Source organism: Scyliorhinus torazame, chromosome 8 (assembly GCF_047496885.1).
Source record: "Scyliorhinus torazame isolate Kashiwa2021f chromosome 8, sScyTor2.1, whole genome shotgun sequence".
NCBI classification, from domain to species: domain Eukaryota; kingdom Metazoa; phylum Chordata; class Chondrichthyes; order Carcharhiniformes; family Scyliorhinidae; genus Scyliorhinus; species Scyliorhinus torazame.
Genome location: NC_092714.1, coordinates 74,756,361 through 74,776,053, shown reverse-complemented (window position 1 = coordinate 74,776,053; position 19,693 = coordinate 74,756,361). Strand labels below are relative to the sequence as shown.

Below are 19,693 nucleotides of genomic sequence, written 5' to 3'. Positions count from 1 at the left end.
TTGCTGTTGGCCTCTCCTTTCCAGTAGAAGCTGGAAGCCGTAGTCAATATGCCACCTGCTTGTTCCTTCAGCTGCCCTCTCTAGGAAGAGAGGTCTCACTCAGGGACATGATGTTAATTCGGGGACTTGATAGCTGGTATGGTACAATTGCAATTCTTCTTTCTGGGCTGTCGCTCTTGAGATTATTGATGTTGAAAAGTTGAAAAATTTAAAGTTCTCTTTCTTTGACCATAAAGATGGAGATCCCACGGTATGTGGTTCCCTCGCCAGCAGAAAGTGGGACAACATATTTTTGGACTTTTCTGCCCCCCTGAACATTTAGGGTGAGCAGAGGGTATCGTGAAGAGCCTATTCAGTCACAAATGCTGTTGCCCAAAGATGACACTGTCTCAACATGCCACTTCTGTGCAAAAAGATGACTAGGTACTCTTGGGTTCACTGTATCCCTGTCGCCAATTCTCTATCGCCACAGGACTTGGCAGATGAACCCTGGTAGAAGCCTGTACATGACTTTGTTTAGGAGCGGTGCTGTCATTGTCAACACAAACATTTTAAAAATTCATTTACAGGATGCAGATGTCGCTGGCTAGGCCAGTATTTGTTCTTCGTGAGAAGGTGGTAGTGAGCTGCCGCCTTGAACCACTGCAGTCCCAATTGATGATCAGATTTGAGAGAAGTGTCGAACCTTGACAACCTTGCCACTGCAACCTCCTTCTACCTTCACAGCCAGCGAAACACATGGCCTTCGTTCACCTGTTCTGCTGTTGAGGACTTCTGAACTGGACTTTTATTTGGCACCCTGCTGTTGAGGTCCTCTGAACTGGACTTTTGTTTGGCACCCTGCTGTTGAGGTCTTCTGAACTGGACTTTTGTTTGGCATCTCCAACCCCACCCTAACCTTGCTGCTATGGGTGGCCTTATCAGGCGCAAAGAGCTCCTGATAGGTCAGGGGATCGTTGGAGCGCACAAGCCCCTCCGCCATGTTGTGGTTGTTATCTATGGAGAGTTGTGCGTTAGCAGTTGACATGCGTGGGTTTGAATCCCTGGTGGAGAGCATCAGCCCAGCTGCTCGTAGTTACCAAACCCTCAAAAATTGTTTGTTCTCTTCGCAACTCAACTCATGCCTTCAGGCTCAACGCTGAAAGAACAGAAATCTGTCTTGAGCATTGGGGAATATGATCTCACCGTTCAACCATTTAACTTTTTTGCCAAAAATCTACCTCTCAGCTTGGTGTGATGCATCTCAAATGGGCTGGAGAAGGTTCTTTCTTTTTATTTCTTGGAATTCTGCAAAGTAAAGAACAACTGTTTGGATACATTTTACACACTACCAGTTTAACTTGAAATAAAAGCAGAAAATGCTAGATGTACACAGGTCACTAAACATCCACAAGGAATAAAAGAAAGTTATGAATCAGTATAGCAAGCTTATTCTACAATGGGGGAAAAAGAAGAAAATCCAAAGAACTTTAAGCACACGTGGCCCTGAAGGCTATTCATGATCTCCAGATACTGATCTATATCACCAATTGGGCGAGACCTCTGTATCTTGCAGTCAATGCCATGAACTTGTCTCTTGAGACATGATATTTGGGAGCACCAACCATAAAAGGTACTAGGTGCCAATGTCAACAGCGCTATCTTCTGGGAGGGTGTGTTACAATAATTTCAGAAAAATTCAGCTCTTAAGATGCTGTCCAACGCATCATTGGTTGCATTAATGAATATCAAATGAGTAACCTTTGTTATTGCTCTTGTTTTGAGAGGCCTTCAGTAAGTCTTGCTAAACATGGCAATTTGTTTAGCCTCTCCCTATCTCTGTAATTTCCTTCAGTCTTCTGAGATTTCTGCACTGCTCTAATTCTGACGTCCTGAGCATCCCTAATTTTAATCACTGAATCACAGAAAAATATAGTGCAGAAGAGGCCCTTTGGCCCATCGAATCTGCACCGAATAATGAAAAACACCTGACCTACCGACCTAATCCCATTTGCTAGCACTTGGCCCATAGACTTGAATGTTCTGACGTGCCAAGTGCTCATTCAGGTATTTCTTTAAGAATGTGAGGCAACCTGCCTATATCACAGTCCAAGACAGTGTATTCCAGACTGTCACCATCCTCTGGGTAAAATATCTTTTCTTCACCCCCCCCCCCCCCCCCCCCCCCCCCCACACACACCAAAAAACCTCATCCCCTCACATGTCTTCTCGTGACTGATCCTTCAACTTAGGAGAACAGCTGCTCCTTATCCACTCTGTCCATGCCTTTATAATCTTGTACACCTTGATCACGTTGCCCCATATTCTTCTCTGCTCCAACGAAAACAACCCAAACCTATCCAACCTCTCTTCATAACTTAAAATGTTCCATCCTAGGCGACACCCTGGTGAATCTCCTCTGCACCCCTCCAGTGTAATCACATCTTTCCTATAATGTGGTGACCAGAATTGAACACAACACTCCACCTGTGGCCTCACCAAAGTTCTATGTAACTCCAACATGACCTCCCTGCGTTTGTAATCTATGTCTTGTTTGATAAAGGTATGTCCCATATCCCTTTTTCACCACCCTATTAACCTGTCCTCCCACCTTCAGATCTATAGACAAGCATGCCAAAGTTCCTTTGTTCTTTGAAATTTCCCAGTGTCATGCCATTTATTAAATATTTTCGTGTCCAATTATTTCTTCCAAAGTGTGTCACCTCACACATTTCAGGGTTAAATTCCATCTGCCACTTATCTGCCCATTTGACCATCCTGTCTATATCTTCCTGTAATCCAAGACACTGTTAACAACCCGACCAATCTTTGTGTCATCCACAAACTTACTGATCCCATCCTCCACATTGTCATATACATTGTTTATATTGTTTATATAAATGACAAATAATAGGAGACGCAGCACAGTTCCCTGTGGAAAGCTAATGGACACTGGCTTCTAGTTGCGGCTTCCAGGGGTAGCACAGTGGTTAGCACTGCTGCATCACAATGCCAGCCTTGGGTCACCTGCCTGTCTGTGGAGTTTGTACGTTCTCCCTGTATCTGTTTGGTTTCCTCCGGGTGCTCCGGTTTCCTCCCACAGTCCAAAGATGTGCGGGTTAGGTGGATTGGCCATGATAAATTGCCCCTTAGTGTCCAGGGATGTGCAGGTTAGGTTATAGGATTATGGGGATAGGGTGGGTGAACGGGGGAGTGGGCATGGGTGGTGTGCTCTTTCGAAGGGTTGATGCAGACTCGATGGGCCGTATGGCCTCCTGCACTGAAGGGATTCTATGTTAAAGCAGCCATCTGTAATCACTGTCTCCTACAACTAAGCCAATTTTGAATCCACCTTATCAAATTACCCTGTCTCCCATGGGCATTTGCCTTCTTCAAAAGTCTCCCATATGGGACCTTGTCAAAGGCTTTGCAAAAATTCATATAAAGTACATCAACTGCACTATACTCATCTATACACCTGGTCAAAAAATTCAACCAAATTTGTTAGGCATTATCACCCTCTGACAAAGACATGTTGACTATCCTTGAACAAACCTTGCCCTCCAAGTGGAGATAGATTCTCTCCTTCAGAATTTTCTCCAATAGTTTCCCTACCACTTATGTGAGACTCTCTGTTCTATCTCTGCAACCTTTCTTAAATAGTGGAGCCGCAGTAACTGTTCTCCAGTTCTCTGGCCCCTCCCCTATGGCCAGAGAGGAATTGTTTGTGTCAGAGCCCCTTGGCTCCCACAGAATTCTGGGGCACAATTCATCTGGACCTGGAGTTTTGTCCACTTTTAAGCCTGCCAGCACCTCCAATACCTTTGTCACTCCCTATGTCAATTTTCTTAAGAATCTCGCAGTCTCTCTTCCTGAGTTCCATACGTACCTCCTCATTCTCTTGGTTGGAAATCACTCCTGCCATTGTGGCCAGGCTTCCAGTTGTCAAGCCCCAAACGCTGAAATTTCCTCGCTAACATCTCCACCTCACTTTCCTCCTTTTAAGATGCTCCTTAAAATTTCCCTCTTGACCACATTTTTAGTAATATTGTTATGGGCCAGGGTTTAGAGAACCCCAAAGTGTATCATGGAGTTCACCTGACCCACGACTTTTAATAGATTGTGGTATGGGGAGCACATGGCCCACTCTCTAGGTGTGGTAGAGCAGAAATGGAAAAGTATTTTTAAAAACAAAACAATGTTTTTTCTGTGGACTCAAGTTAACCTTTTTAAAAAACATACAGTGAACATTTTAGCAACCATCAATTCAAATACAACCCCCAAAGAATACAACACTAAGTAATCCTTAATAACTTCCCAAACAACATCCAGAAGACAAAAGAAACCCCTTTTAACAGAAGCACATTAGGTTTACATTCACTACTGAGAACATTTATAATTCTAAATTCACCAAATGATCAAGAGATCGTCTTTTCATGGCAGAGAGATCAACAGTACACCTGCTCTGTCTGGCTTCAGCTCCAACACTAAAAATGAAACTAAAACACCCTGCAGCAAACCGCCTAAATAAAATGCTGACAGACCGCCCAGCTCCACCCACTCTCTGACATCACTGCAGTAGTAAACACACATTTTTTAAAAAGATACTCTCACTACAGATATTTATATACACACCCATTTATAAACTCCCATTTCTTAAAGGTATTCTCACATGACAATATGCACTAACATTCACTGATGTGGCTCTATGGTGTATTTTGTTTTCAATGGACCCCGTCAAGCACCTTGAAATGTTTTATTACATTAAAGACGCTAAGACAAGCTGTTGGGTCAAACATCAATTTAACATGGTGCTCCTTCCATATTCAAAATGTAGTCTCACAGGTTTATTTCCGAGCTCTAGACATAACTGTTAGTATTAATCCAGGGGAACATTTCAGTTCACAGTTGATAATAGATTTCAGACAGTGGAAAAATATCATTTTGAGACATTCCAGGATGCCATCGAAGATGGAGTAGATGAAGAGGAGGGGACATGGAAAGGAGCCAAAGTCTGAGGAGTGTAGGATATTCATGGCAGTTAGAATTAAGTAGCAGTGAGAATGTGGAGATGATTGGAAATGAGGGTAAGGATTTTCTCTATATTAATAAATGCTTTCACTATTCACTTCTATGTTGCCCATTAATCTTAATGATTTTATCTGTTTCAATGTGCAATTTAAACAGCAATAGGGGCCATGTTGAACTATTACATTATTTGCTTGAGCTATTTGCCTCAAATAATTTCAGGAACGCTTCCAAATGAGTGTTTATACACAAATCTATTATCACCACCTATATGTAAAGTTCAGTTGATTCTTTCCCCAAATACTCCCACACAATCCTGGAATATATCTTGGTTGTCTGTGACCAAGTTAATTAAATAGTTTGTCTTTATTCTAATTTATTTTAGATTTCCTACTGAACTGAATAATTCAAAATGCTATTACATTTATACAGGGGAGGCGGGGGGACCCTGGTTTGAATCCCGTCGTGGCAGGTGGTGAAATTTAAATTCAATAAAAAGCTGCAATATTAAGCCTGAAGGTGACCATGAAATCATTGTCGATTGACGTAAAAACTCATCTGGTTCACTAATGTCCTTTAGGGAAGGAAATCTGTATTCGTTGCCTGGTCTGCCCTACATGTGACTCCAGATCCGCAGCAATGTGGTTGACTCTTAAATGCCCTCCGGGATGGGCAATATATGCTGGCCCAGCCAGTGATGCCCACATCCTATGAACGAATTTTTTAAAAAGCACATCTTCACAAGTGTCACCAGACAAATGAGGAAATGTTAGCAAAGAGCACTGAAATTGCTGAAGGAGGTGACTTTTAAGCCATGATGTGGAGATGCTGGCATTGGACTAGGGTGGGCACAGCAAGAAGTCTTACAACACTGGTTAAAGTACAACAGGTTTGTTTCGAATCACTAGTTTTCGGAGCGCAACTCCTTCCTAGTGATTCTAAACAAACTTGTTGGACTTTAAACTGGTGTTGTAAGACTTCTTACTTTTAAGCAAACTCTTAAAATAGGAGAGAAACCCATAGAATCCCTGTAGTACAGGAGAAGGCTAATCAGCCCATCGGGGAGCACTGGCCCCCTGCAAGAGCACCCTACCTCGGCCTGCTCCACTGCCCTACCTCCATAACCCCGCCTAACCCGCGCAAAGGAGCAATTTAGCATGGCCATTCACCTAACCTGCACACCTTTGGACTGTGGAAGGAAACCAGAGCACCTGGTGGAAACTCTCGCAGGCACGGGGAGAACACGCAAATTCCACACAGTCGCATAAGACCGGAATTGAACCTGGGTCCCTGGTACTGAGAGGCAATAGTGCTAACTACTATGTCACTGTGCCGATAGGGCAGAACTGAGAATTATAAATATTTATTGCAACACCACATACTGTTGCATTACATGTTATGTTAGAGCAATTATAGGGCAGCACGGTGGTGCAGTGGTTCGCACTGCTGTCTCACGGCGTCGAGATGCCAGGTTCGATCCCGGCTCTGAGTCACTGTCCGTGTGGAGTTTGCACATTCTCCCCTTGTTTGCGTGGGTTTCGCCCCCACAACCCAAAGATGTGCAGGGTAGGTGGATTGGCCATGCTAAATTGCCCCTTAATTGGAAAAAATCAATTGGGTACTCTAAATTTACAAATAGAAATGTTAGAACAATTATAAAAAAGGTGTTTATAGATTTTTGCCTTGTACTTGATAGGATATTCTGGTGGTTTTCACCTTTAATGCCAACTAAGAAAGCCAAAGCTGTCCGGCAGGCGGTGTGCCTGATATGCCATCTTATTGTACTCCCTAACTTCCCATTTCTTTGGTAGCAGAGATTTGAGGAACTGCACTGCAGTATTTGTGAGGCTCATTAGCCGGGCGATTGTAGCAGTCAGCAGGAAATCCGCTCATGGAGTTGGTGACCTGTGAAATAGAGAGGTTAATGAGGGCATTCCAGACTGTAGGGCCTAGATGACTGAAGAGGCAAACGTCAATGCCAGAGTAAAAGGAATGCAGTTCTTCAAAGATTGTACGGCTGGAGGAGGTTACAGGAATGGATAGCGAGACATGAGGCCAAGAAAGGATTTCAACACAAGCTTGAAAATTTTAAGTTGACGGTTCCTGATATCCAAATTTCATTTCCTGTTTCAATCCAATCCATATGAATGAATGAAATGAAATGAAAAATGAAATGAAAATTGCTTATTGTCACAAGTAGGCTTCAAATGAAGTTACTGTGAAAAGCCCCTAGTTGCCACATTCCGGCGCCTGTTCGGGGAGGCTGGTACAGGAATTGAACCGCGCTGCTGGCCTGCTTTAAAAGCCAGCTCTTTAGCCCTGTGCTAAACCAGACCCTAGTTGTTTTAAACTAGAAATGTAAAGAAATATAAGACTTTTCATAGATACTTAAATATGAAAAGAGTTACTAAACTGAGAATTGGTCCAATATAGAAAGTGAGCCTGTGGAATTAATAATGGAAAAAAAGGAGATGGAAAAAAATTAAATTTTGGATCAGTCTTCACGAAAGAGGATGAAATGAATGAAAATGAAAATAAATTGCTTATTGTCACAAGTAGGTTTCAAATGAAGTTACTGTGAAAAAGCCCCTAGTCGCCACATTCCGGCGCCTGACCGGGGAGGCTGGTATGGGAATTGAACCGTGCTGCTGGCCTGCCTTGGTCTGCTTTAAAAGCCAGCTATTTAAATAGCCCAGTGTGCTAAACCAGCCCCTGCTGCTGCAAGTAACTATCCCTTAAAATATATCAGAAACTGGAAGGGAGGGAAGAACTCAGGAAAAATGCAATCACCAGGGAAGTAGTATTTAACAAACTGGAGTTGCAGGCTGACAAATCCCCAGGTGCTGATGGACTTCATACTAGGATCTTAGTGGGTTAGTGAGATAGTTGGTGTGTTGGTTTTAATTTTGCAGCATTCTCTGGATTTGGGGAAGGTGCTATTGGATTGGAAAATAGCAAATCCCTTCATTAAAAAAGGGAGGGAGGAAGGAGGGAGGAAGAAACCAGGAAACTACAGGCCAGTTAGTGTAACACGTCATCGGGGAAAATGTCATGAACTATTATTAAAAATGCTGCGGCAGGATCCTTGGTAAATTCAAGGGAGGCACGGTGGCACAGTGGTTAGCACTGCTGCCTCAGCCCCAGCGTCCCGGGTTCAATTCGGGCCTCAGGTGATTATGTGGAGTTTGCACTTTCTTCCCATGTCTCCGTGGGTTTCTTCCGGGAGCTCTGGTTTCCTCCCGCAGTCCAAAAATGTGCAGGTTAGGTGGTTTGGCAATGCTAAATTGCCCCTTAGTGTCCAAAGGTTAGGTGGGGTGACTGGGTTACGGAGATAGGGTGGAGGCGTGGGCTTAAGCTTAAGTAGAGTGTTCTTTCCAAGGGCCGGTGCAGACTCGATGGGCTGAATGGGCCTCCTTCTGCACTGTAAATTCTACGATTCTAATAAAGCTTAGTTAACGTGATATTATGAAAGGGGATGAATGTTTAACTAATTTATTGGAGTTCCGTGAAAGAGTCATCTGTGCATGAATAAAGGGTAACCTTGGATATACTGTATTTAGATTTTCAGAAGCCATTTGATAAGGTGCCGCATCAAAGGTTATTGCGGAGAATAAAAGCTCATGCTGGAGGGGGTGACATATCATAGATAGGGGATTGGCTAGCTAACAGGAAACCGAACAAATTGGTCTTTTTCTGGTTAGCAGGATGTAACTTGTGGTGTGCCATGGATCAGTGCTTGGTCCTCAACTTTTAAAATGAATATACATGACTTGGATGAAGGGACCAAAGATATGGTTGCTAAATTCATCTATCTCCTGGGATGATCCAGCCACCACTACTTCTCTCACTCTTACTCTCTCTCTCCTCTCTTCCCCCCCCCCCCCCCCCCCCCCCCCCCCACCCCCCCCTCCCCCCCACCACCACCATAAGCAAACTGGGACTCATTCTGGCGTGACTCAGTGCAAACCCTGACATATTTGGCGCCTTTTATTCCTGGGGGAGGGTGTGTGGGAGCAGTGGCAGGAAGGCAAGAGGGTACCCTTCCTCTAGGCCTGCCTCCAGGGTGCCTATGGGGTCCTTCAGGGGAGGTGAGGTGGTTTCTGGATAGGAGGGGCTCATGTTGGGGGTCTTTCCCAGGATGTTGGGGGTCTTTCAATATATAAAAGGTAAGAGAGAGGCAACAATAGACATTGGACCACTGGAGAAAGTGGCTGGAGAAGTAATAATAGGAAACAAAGAAATGGCAGACAAACTGAATAGTTACTTTGCATCAGTCTTCATGGTGGAAGACACCAGTGGGATGCCGGAGAACCGGGGGCAGAGGTGAGTACAGTGACCATTACTAAGGAGAAGGTTCTCTGGAAACTGAAAGGTCTGAAGGTGGATAAGCCACCTAGACCGGATGGACTACACCCCAGGGTCCTAATGAGATAGTTGAGGAAATTGTGGAAGCATTAGTGATGATCTTTCAGGAGTCACTGGAGGCAGGAAGGGTCCCAGAGGACTGGAAGGTGGCTAATAACACCACTGTTTAAGAAGGGAGGGAGGCAGAAGATGGGAAATTATAGGCCGGTTAGCCTGACTTCGGTCATTGGTAACATTTTAGAATCTGTTATTAAAGATGAGATCGCGAAGGGACTTCCGGTGACGGCGGGCAGGAGGCAGCCGCACACTGGAGGGCTCCCGCTCGGGAATAGAAATTTTGAAGTTTTAACGCCCGGTCCCGGGGGCAACGGAGGCTGAAAATGCTGTAAGAAGGCACAGTGAGGAGAAATGTCCAAGTTTGAGAGAAAAACGGCTGAAAAAAGGGGGTTAACGAAAGTCCGCCGGTGAGTGAAAAAGACAGCGCAGGAACTGTAAGGAAAGCGGAGGTTGGAGCACCAGGGGAGGCCGCATCGGTCACAGCAGAAGAAATGACCAAGGTGATGTCTATGGAACTTGAAAAACAGTTCACAAAACACATGGAAATGATGAAGGAGAGATGGGGTGGTATTGAAAGTGCTGGTGGAGGAGGCGATTGCCCTGGTGAGGGCGACGGTATCAAGCGCAGCGGCGGAGGTGTGGGAGCAAGGTGAGACACTGAAGGAAGTGGAAGAGGCATTATCGCAGCACAGTGATCAACTCACCTCGATGCGGAAGGAGTTGCGGGGTGTGATAGAGACCAACAAGGGCCTGCGAGCCAAAATAGAAGACTTGGAAAACCGATCCAGGCGACAGAATCTGAGGATTGTGGGTCTGCCCGAAGGGGTGGAAGGCCCGAGGCCGACTGAGTATTTTGCCATGATGTTGACTATTGGGGGAGGGGGACGATCCCTCCCAATATGAACTGGATCGGGCTCAGCGGTCGTGGAGGCCTATACCAAAGGCGAATGAGCCGCCAAGAGTAGTAACTCTGCGTTTCCGTAGGTATAGCGTGAAGGAGACGGTCCTGTGCTGGGCAAAGCAGAAGTGGGTGGTGCAGTGGGCTGGAGCTGGTATACGCATATACCAGGACTTTACGGTGGAGCTGGCGAGCTGGGCTTCATTCAGCCGGGTGAAGAAGGCACTGTACATCAGCAAGGTGCAGTGCAGCATAGTATATCCAGCTAAGTTGAGGGTGACCTACAAATCCAAGGACTTTTATTTTGGGACGGCGGAAGCAGCGGAGGAGTTTGTGAAGGCAGAAGGACTGTGGCAGAATTGAGAAATGGTCATGTACCCATGTAGCCTCATGTAACTTTAATTTTTCACTGCATGTTGGTGTATGTATTAAATGAGTCGACACTGTATATATTTGGACAAGGGAAGAGATGGGACTTTCATTTTCAATGATGGTGTCTTGGGTGTGTATGCAGGAGTTGTGTGCTAAAGGGGATTTCTTGGTTTTCCTGGGACCGGGCAAGGGGGAAGGAGACCCGGGCGGGGGCCTCCATGCTGGCTGGTCTAAGCCGGCCAGTGAACGGGAGTGAGGTGGGGGAGGGGCTGCGGCCATCGGAGCCTGGTAGAACAGCTTTCGGTGACTCTAGCCGGGGTGAAAAGTTGGAGGGGGGGGGGGGGGAGTTTACAAGAGAAAGTGGAGCGGAGGAGTCTAGGAGGGGGGGGGGCGGGGGGAGGTGTCTACGATTCATGGGTGTCATTCACGTTACTCTTTTGGGGATTGGATGGCATTGAATATTAGGGTGGGGGGGTGGACCGTGTATGTCAATGGTGATCATAGGCGATTCCTAATTCTTTTTTTCCACCTTGGGAGGGTTTGTTTTATTTGATGCTTATACTGTCAGGTGGGCCGTTGTTTGGGGTGGTGGGAGGATGGGATCGTTGTTGATAAGGGGATTGACATTATATTCATTACCGTTTACTGTTTGTTGGCGTGCCAGGGATGTACTTCTGAGGCAGTATAATGCTCTGGGCAGACCCCATTTGGAGTATTGTGAGCAGTTTTGGGCCTCGTATCTAAGGAAGGATGTGCTGGCCTTGGAAAGGGTCCAGAGGAGTCCACAAGAATGATCCCTGGAATGAAGAACTTGTCGTATGAGGAACGTTTGAGGACTCTGGGTCTGTACTTGTTGGAGTTTAGAAGGATGAGAGAGGATCTTATTGAAACTTACAAGATACTGCGAGGCCTGGATAGAGTGGACGTGGAGAGGATGTTTCCACTTGTAGGACAAACTAGAACCAGAGGACACCATCTCAGACTAAAGGGACGATCCTTTAAAACAGAGATGAGAAGAAATTTCTTCAGCCAGAGGTGGTGAATCTGTGGAACTCGTTGCCGCAGAAGGCTGTGGTGGCCAAATCACTGACTGTCTTTAAGACAGAGATAGATAGGTTCTTGATTAATACGGGAATCAGGGGTTATGGGGAGAAGGCAGGAGAATGGAGATGAGAAAATATCAGCCATGATTGAATGGCGGAGCTGACTCAATTCGATGGGCCAAGTGGCCTAATTCTGCTCCTATGTCTTATGGTCTTATGGGGATCAGCAGATTTTTTTCCATCTGAGCCTTGAAAATCATGAAATTGCCTTTCAGTATGTCAAGTTTCAGTTTAAAGGTCTTACCTCTGATGTTGGAACCCTTTGATGTCTCTCTCCCAACATGTCAACTTCATAGATCCGTTAGAAGAAAGTGAAAGTTTTCCCTTTGTTGCCTTAAAACCGTTAATCTCCCCCAGCGTGACAATATCAATGATCAGTCAGAAGAAAGTGAAAGTATTCCCTTTAATGTGGAAACCTTTGAGGTGCTTTTCCCACAGTCAATTTAGTTCCCTTTAGGTTTTACAAGCGCCTGTGCATGCTTTGAGCTAAAAGCTTTGAACTGCATTGTTTCCATTCAATTTCATGGTCCATTGTCTTTTACAAGCCTCATCATTGATCAGCCCATTCAAAAGATAAGCAAATTCAAAGGAGGGTTACTGTTTATTTTTACAGCTCCACAGGGGTCCATAAACTCTGAAGTGCTTCCCCTTTTGAGCAGGTGTTCTTTCTAACTGCAGTTTTGTTTAAAGAGGCTGTCTCTTTGTTCTGAAGAGCTTCCTAGAAAGGGCAGGTATGGGGGCAACACTCAGACAGAGCACTGTGTGGAGAGTTTTTGGGGAGAGATGTGGAACTCAACATTATTCTGAGATCGCGGTCCCTTTAAAAATGGCATCCCCATTTCTAAGGAGCGGGATCTTTCAGCGAGTTTTGGCCCCGCCCCCTCAAGACCAGCCTAAAACTCGATCCACTGAAAAATTGTTTCTAAGTGCCATTGAATGGCATGTGAGCGGTGCTTCTAATGCCAGTGGGAAACAGTCCCAATTCCCTGCTGGTGGGAGCACGTAGATTCGAAACAGGAGAATTGCGCCCATAGATTGGTTTTTGAATAATGTGCAAGGAAAGGAGAGAAATCAATCGGGTATGAAAATATATTCTGAAACTCATTCCTACAGCTCAAAAGCTATATTGTACACCTTCCGTTGTACTTAACTTTTGAATAATTTGAGGACCATGCCTTTATCCAGACAAAGATGTTTCCTCTTGTGAATGAGTCAGAACAAGGGGCACTGTTTTAAAATTAAAGGTTTCTCTTTTAGGACCGAGATTTTAAAAAATTTACGTTTGTGTGACTTTGGAACTTGCCTCAGAAGGTGGTGGAGGCAGGGGTCATATTTTTAACGTGGATGTGGGTCCATTCTTGTTAGGCAAGGGATCAAAGGTTATGGGACTAGATGGGATTGTGGAATTCGAAACACAAACAGATCAGCCACAACCTTATTGAATGGCCGACATCTATTTCATATGTATGTATGTTCATATAAACTTAGTTGATTTAAATCTTCTCTGATTTTGGCATTCCATTTAAGAACACGTGCACATAGACCATACTTTAATATTTGAAAAAAATATAGTAGGAGCTTAATGTTCCAGACAGACTGAAACTGAAAGTAACCCTGAAATGTTGCTGAATGTAGTGATTATTGTGCATTACAATAAAGGTTTAAGATTGGGGGAAGAAACAAGGTCCTCATGACAGTGATGTTCCATTGCACAGTCCATTAAATTCATGTAGGTCTAAGTTTTTAATATATTTTCATGAATATGTTTTCACTAATTCACAATGCTTACCAGATTAAACTGCATTTGTAGCTATCCTCTTTCATTAATGCAGCATCATACAGATTTTAAAATGTCTCAAGTCTGCCTTTTTATTCAGAATTTCTTTTTTCTTGCAAGAGAAAAATTGGAATATAAAGCAATTTAAACAATTGTGTTGATAATTTGAAACATCTTATCCATCAAAAATTGTATTGCATTAAAGCAGTATTTTAACACTCAGACATATGGTCCAGAATTGTTTATGACAAAAGTATGGATATAGTTCATTAATTAATGTTCACCTTATTGCAGGCTGGATGCATCACACAGTGGAGCCACTAGGAGACAAAACAACTAAGGAAAGTCTTGCTATTCAGTGTCTCCAGAAATCTCTAGAGGCAGACCCAAACTCTGGCCAATCTTGGTACTTCCTTGGCAGGTAAAAATAAAGTAACTCAATATAATGTTGATTTTATTTTTTGGAATTAATTATTTTAAGAAGTCTGGTATCCTGAATCTAACTATTTATCGAAAGATGACAACCTAAAACTCAGTTCTGATGCAGCTTTATAACTTGAATATCCACGGGTATGTGACCTATCGAAAGGACAGGCAGATGGGCAGAGGGGGCGGGGTTGCATTGTCAGTAAGGAATGAAGTTAAATCCATAGCAAGAAACGATATAGGATCAGAAGACATAGAATCTGTGTGGGTGGAATTGCAAAGGTAAAACCCAGATGGGAATTATGTCCAGGCCTCCTAGCAGTAGTCAGGATGTGCTGCAGAAAATAAATCAGGAAATAGAAAAGGCATATAAAAAAAGACCATTCTACAATAATCATGGGGGACTACAATATGCAGGGGGATTGGGAAAATCAGGTTGGTAGTGGATCCCAAGAAAAGGAATTTGTGGTATGTCTAAAAGATGTTTTTTTGGAGCAGCTTGTGACAGAGCCTACTAGGGAATAGGTAATTCTGGATTTGGTGATGTGTAATGAGGCAGGCTTGATTAAGAAATTTGAGGTGAAGGAACCCTTAGGAAGCAGTGACCACAATATGATAGAATTTACCCTGCAGTTTGAGAGGGAGAAGCTGAATTAGATGTAACGGTATTACAATTAAATAAGAGCAACTACATAAACATGAGGGAGGAACTGGCCAGGGTTGATTGGAAGGGGAGCCTAGCAGTGAAGACAGTGGAACAGCAATGGTAGGGGTTTTTGGGGGTTATTCGAGAGGCACAACAGAAATTCATCTGAAGGAGGAAACGTACTAAGGGGAGGACAAGGCATCCATGGTTGACGAGGGAAGTCGAGGACAGCATAAAAACAAAAGAAAAAAAACATACAATGTGGCGTGAATTAGTGGGAAGCCAAAGGATTGGGAAGCCTTTAAATGCGCGCAGAGGACAACTAAAAAAGCAATAAGGGGGGAGAAAACAAAATATGAGTGCAAGCTAGCTAGTAATATAAATAAAAGGTAAGAGATATATTGAAAGGTATTTCAATATATAAAAGGTAAGAGAGAGGCAAAAATAGCCATTGGGCCACTGGAAAATGAGGCTGGAGAAGTAATAATAGGAAACAAAGGAATGGCAGAGGAACTGAATAATTTCTTTGCATCAGTCTTCACGGTGGAAGACACCAGTGGGATACCAGAGCTCCAGGAGAATCGGGGGCACAGGTGAGTGTTGTGGCCATCACAAAGGAGAAGGTTTTGGGAAACTGAAAGGTCGGAAGGTGGATAAATCACCTCGAGCAGGGTTCTAAAAGAGATAGCTGAGGAGATTGTGGAGGTATATTGGTGGTGATCTTTCAGGAACCAATGGAGGCAATGAGGGTCCCAGAGGACTGGAAAGTGGCTAATGTAACACTGATATTTAAGAAGGATGGGAGGCAGAAGACGGGAAATTATAGGCCGCTTAGCTTGACATTGGTAAGATTATAGAGTCTATTATTAAAGATGAGATCGCAGCGTATTTGGAAGTGCATGATAAAATAGGATTGAGTCAGCATGGCTTCGTCAAGGGGCGGTCATGTCTGACAAATCTGTCAGAGTTCTTTGAGGAGGTAACAAGGAAGTTAGACAAAGAACAACCAGCGGACGTGATTTATTTTGATTTCCAGTAGGCCTTTGAAAAGGTGCCGCACAGGAGACTGTTAAATAAGTTAAGAGCCTATGGTGTTAAGAGTAAGATCCTGGCAGAAGGCAGACAATGGGGATAAAGTCACAGTCACTTTTAGTCTTGTGTCACTTTTAAAGTCACTTTTCACAGTAACTTCATTTGAAGCCTACTTGTGACAATAAGCGATTTTCATTCATTTCATTTCATAAAGGGGTCTTTTCAGGGTGGCAGGACCACAGCTTTTCACAATATACATTAACGATCTGGAAGAAGGGACTGAAGGCACTGTTGCTAAGTTTGCAGATGAACAAAGATATGTGGAGGGACAGGTAGTATTGAAGAAGCAAGGGGGCTGCAGAAGGACTTGGACAGGCTAGGCAAGTAGGCAAAAAAATGGCAGATAGAATACAATGTGTAAAAGTGTGAGGTTATGCACTTTGGAAGGAGGAATGAAGGCATAGACTATTATCTAAATGGGAGATGTTTAGGAAATCAGAAGCATAAAGGGACTTGGAAGTTCTTGTTCAAGATTCTCTTAAGGTTAACGTGCAGGTTCAGTTGGCAGTTAGGAAGGCAAATGCAATGTTAGCATTCATGTCGAGAGGGCTAGAATACAAGAGCAGGGATGTACTTCTGATCAGACCCCATTTGGAGTATTGTGAGCAGTTTTGGGCCCCTTATCTAAGGAAGGATGTGCTGGCCTTGGAAAGGGTCCAGAGTAGGTTCACAAGAATGATCCCTGGAATGAAGAGCTTGTCGTATGAGGAACGGTTGAGGACTCCGGGTCTGTACTCGTTGGAGTTTAGAAGGATGAGGGGGGGGATCTTATTGAAACTTACAGGATACTGTGAGGCGTAGATAGAGTGGATGAGGAGAGGATGTTTCCACTCGTAGGAAAAACTAGAACCAGTGGGCACAATCTTAGATTAAAGGGACGATTCTTTTAAACAGAGATGAGGGGGAATTTCTTCAGCCAGAGGGTGGTAAATCTGTGGAACTCTTTGCTGCAGAAGGCTGTGGAGGCCAAATCACTGAGTTGTCTTTAAGACAGAGATAGATAAGTTCTTGATTAATAAGGGCATCAGAGGTGATGCGGAGAAGGATGAAAAAAATATCAGCCATGATTGAATGGCGGAGCAGACTCAAAGGGCCGAGTGACCTAATTCTGCTCCTGTGTCTTATGGTCCTTCTCTTTCAGATGCTCATTGACCTGCTGTACATTTTAAATATTTTCTGTTTTTATTTTGGTATTATCTGTCATTTGTGTCAAATTCCTTACTTTTGTCTGTGCTTGCATTCAGCTGAGATGGCAGCAGGTGCCATCCATTCCTTGTTCTTGAACTTTAGATTATAACATTCATTTAACTGAACGACACACTGGCTTATGCCATTTTAGAGTCTCAAGTACAGTACTGAAGACAAAACTGTCAGTACAGTACAAGATCAATACTGGAATAAAATAATATTGTCCTTTCTGCCATGATAAATTGCTTAATCTTACCATTGTGCATTGATCCTGTTCTCTGTGAAATAACTACCATCTTTACCACTTGATGGTGATGCCTATGAAACAGCAGCCCCCCCCCCCCCCCCCAAATTATTGCCCCCAAAAAGTGTTTCTTCATGCATCGTCTGCAGCAGTAGCTGCTGACAATCAACTACTGGGATTCCTGTTTTACCCATGTTTATTAGATTTGTCTGAAGACAACTTGGTTGTGTAAAATTTCTGACCTTAACCTCAAGTTAGCCTGATTTAGACAATGCATAGACCGAATGAGGAATTTCAGAGATTAATAATCTCCACTCGGACCTATTTGATCTTAAAAAGAGAATAGAGGCAAACAGGATTTCCAAGGAAGGTGGGGTAGAATTAATACTCGGTTGAATTTGACGAGTTTCTAGAGATAAGATCGAAGTACTCGCGAGCAAAGGGGAGATGGTAGGTTTAGCCAAAAATCAGGAAGACTGTTGTATGTTGACATAGTGTATAACATATACAGCAAAATAATAAGCCATTCAACCCATCCAGTCCATACCAATATTCATGCTGCACCTAAATCTCTTCTCACTTCCATTGGGCTATAGCAGGGCTAAAATTACTTCATCACATGGCCTCTGCCCTCCAAGCGCCAACACTCCTGCTGTTGGTTTTTTTGAGATGTATTGCTTCCACACCAATTGGAAAGCAAACTGCTCTTTATTCCACATTCCCATCTACCCCCGTAACCATTATTACCCAATTGGATCATCCCTGTAAGTCAAAGAGGTATTTTTCTTCCACCATTCCCAGTTATTAGCTAATAAGCTAAAGTATTCACGAAAAATGGAAAGCATTCTTTTTCCATGTCCTTATGATATCTGAGGTTGTTAGCAGCAGTACCCTGGAGATGTATCTTCAATGAATGGAGACTGCAGGAAAATTTTGGACAATTGGCAACCCTACTCCTGAATTGTGTTGCATATTCTGATGGGGTTTCTGCTTTTTGTTAAGAGACTGTAGTTTAAGAAGTGGGCAACACAGCAGCATGGTGGTTAGCACAATTGCTTCACAGCTCCAGGGTCCCAGGTTCAATTCCTGGCTTGGGTCACTGTCTGTGCGGAGTCTGCACGTTCTCCCTTGTGTGCGTGGGTTTCCTCCGGGTGCTCCGGTTTCCTCTCACAGTCCAAAGATATGCAGGTTAGGTGGATTGGCCATGCTAAATTGCCCTTAGTGTTCAAAATTGCCCTTAGTGTTGGGTGGGGTTACTGGGTTATAGGGATAGGGTGGAGACGTGGGCTTGTGTAGGGTGCTCTTTCAAAGAACCGGTGCAGACTCGATGGGCTGAATGGCCTCCTTCTGCACTGTAAATTCTATGATAAGTCAAGTAAGAAAGGTTGTATTACGACCGCAAAAGTTCCATGTGCACGCTATTTGCAAGGCAACTGCTCAAAATAATTTTCATGCTTTATATAGTGTGATTAAAAAAATTTGACTAAGAATTTGGCCTCAACATGAAGAAAGTGTTCCCACTTCTCTCTTGTCATTTGGGTGTACTACACTCATGAAACTTGAATGGGCAAAAGTGTTCATTTGCCTATGTTTGGTGTCGCTTTCCTCATTATTTAGATGCATTTTAACTTCCATGAACAAAGCTGCCATCCTGCCACTTCACTCAGATGGTGCAACTTGGAGATTTCTTGTTTTGCATCTAATTTTATTCTATCACTTGCTCTGAAAATTGCTTCCAAGCTATGTGCACGCTACATATTGGACTATGGTTGGACAGATAACTGACCAATGTAAACCACAAATTTGAAATCAAGCAATTCTTATTCCTCTGTCTCCACTTGCCCTCCCCTTGCAACTAGGGGTACAGTGGTGTAATGTTATTTTGCTAAACTAATAATCCTGAGGGCTGAATTAATTTATGTGAATTTAAAACTTCCAATCCCAGCACTGTAGTGATGAATTTAAATTCATTTTTAAAAATCTGCCAAAGTAACCATGACATTGGATTGTCATAAAAACTTCACCCATGGTGTCAGCAGTAGATTGGTGGTAGCATTCTTGCTTCTGAGCTGAGGCTCTGGGTTCAGTTGACCCTCCATACACTTGAGCACAATTCAGACTGAAGCTGGTACTGAGAGAGTGCGGCGTTGTTTGAGGTGCTGTCATTCGGATGAGATGTTGAACTGAGACAGTCTGCCGTCTCGGGTGAATGTAAAAGATCCCATGGCATGATTTAAAGAAGAGGAGGTCTCTCCTGTCTCAGCCAACGCCACTGAAGTTGATTATCTGATCATGATCACAGATTTGTGAGACCTTGCTATGCACAAGCTGGCTGCCACAGTAACTACTTTCAAAAACGTAAAATGCTTTAAGATGTCCCGAGTCCTTGAAAGATGCTATGTAAATGTACATAAAAATGCAAGTTTTTCTTATCCACTCTGACCACCTATGTCACTCCAGTCCCACGGCCAATGTAATTGGCTCTTAATTGCCATTTGTGAAAATGAAGCAAACCATA

At 43.7% G+C, this 19,693-nt stretch overlaps 1 protein-coding gene across 5 annotated transcripts in view; it reads left to right on the top strand.

The window, feature by feature from the left end:
- kdm6a (lysine (K)-specific demethylase 6A) overlaps nucleotides 1–19,693 on the top strand; it is a 444,294-nt gene that overhangs the window by 307,104 nt on the left and 117,497 nt on the right. For all 5 annotated transcript variants that reach the window (XM_072513832.1, XM_072513833.1, XM_072513835.1 and 2 more), the window contains one exon: nucleotides 13,874–14,000. In XM_072513832.1, the coding sequence (XP_072369933.1) occupies nucleotides 13,874–14,000 (127 nt within the window). The remainder of the gene's footprint in view (nucleotides 1–13,873; nucleotides 14,001–19,693) is intronic.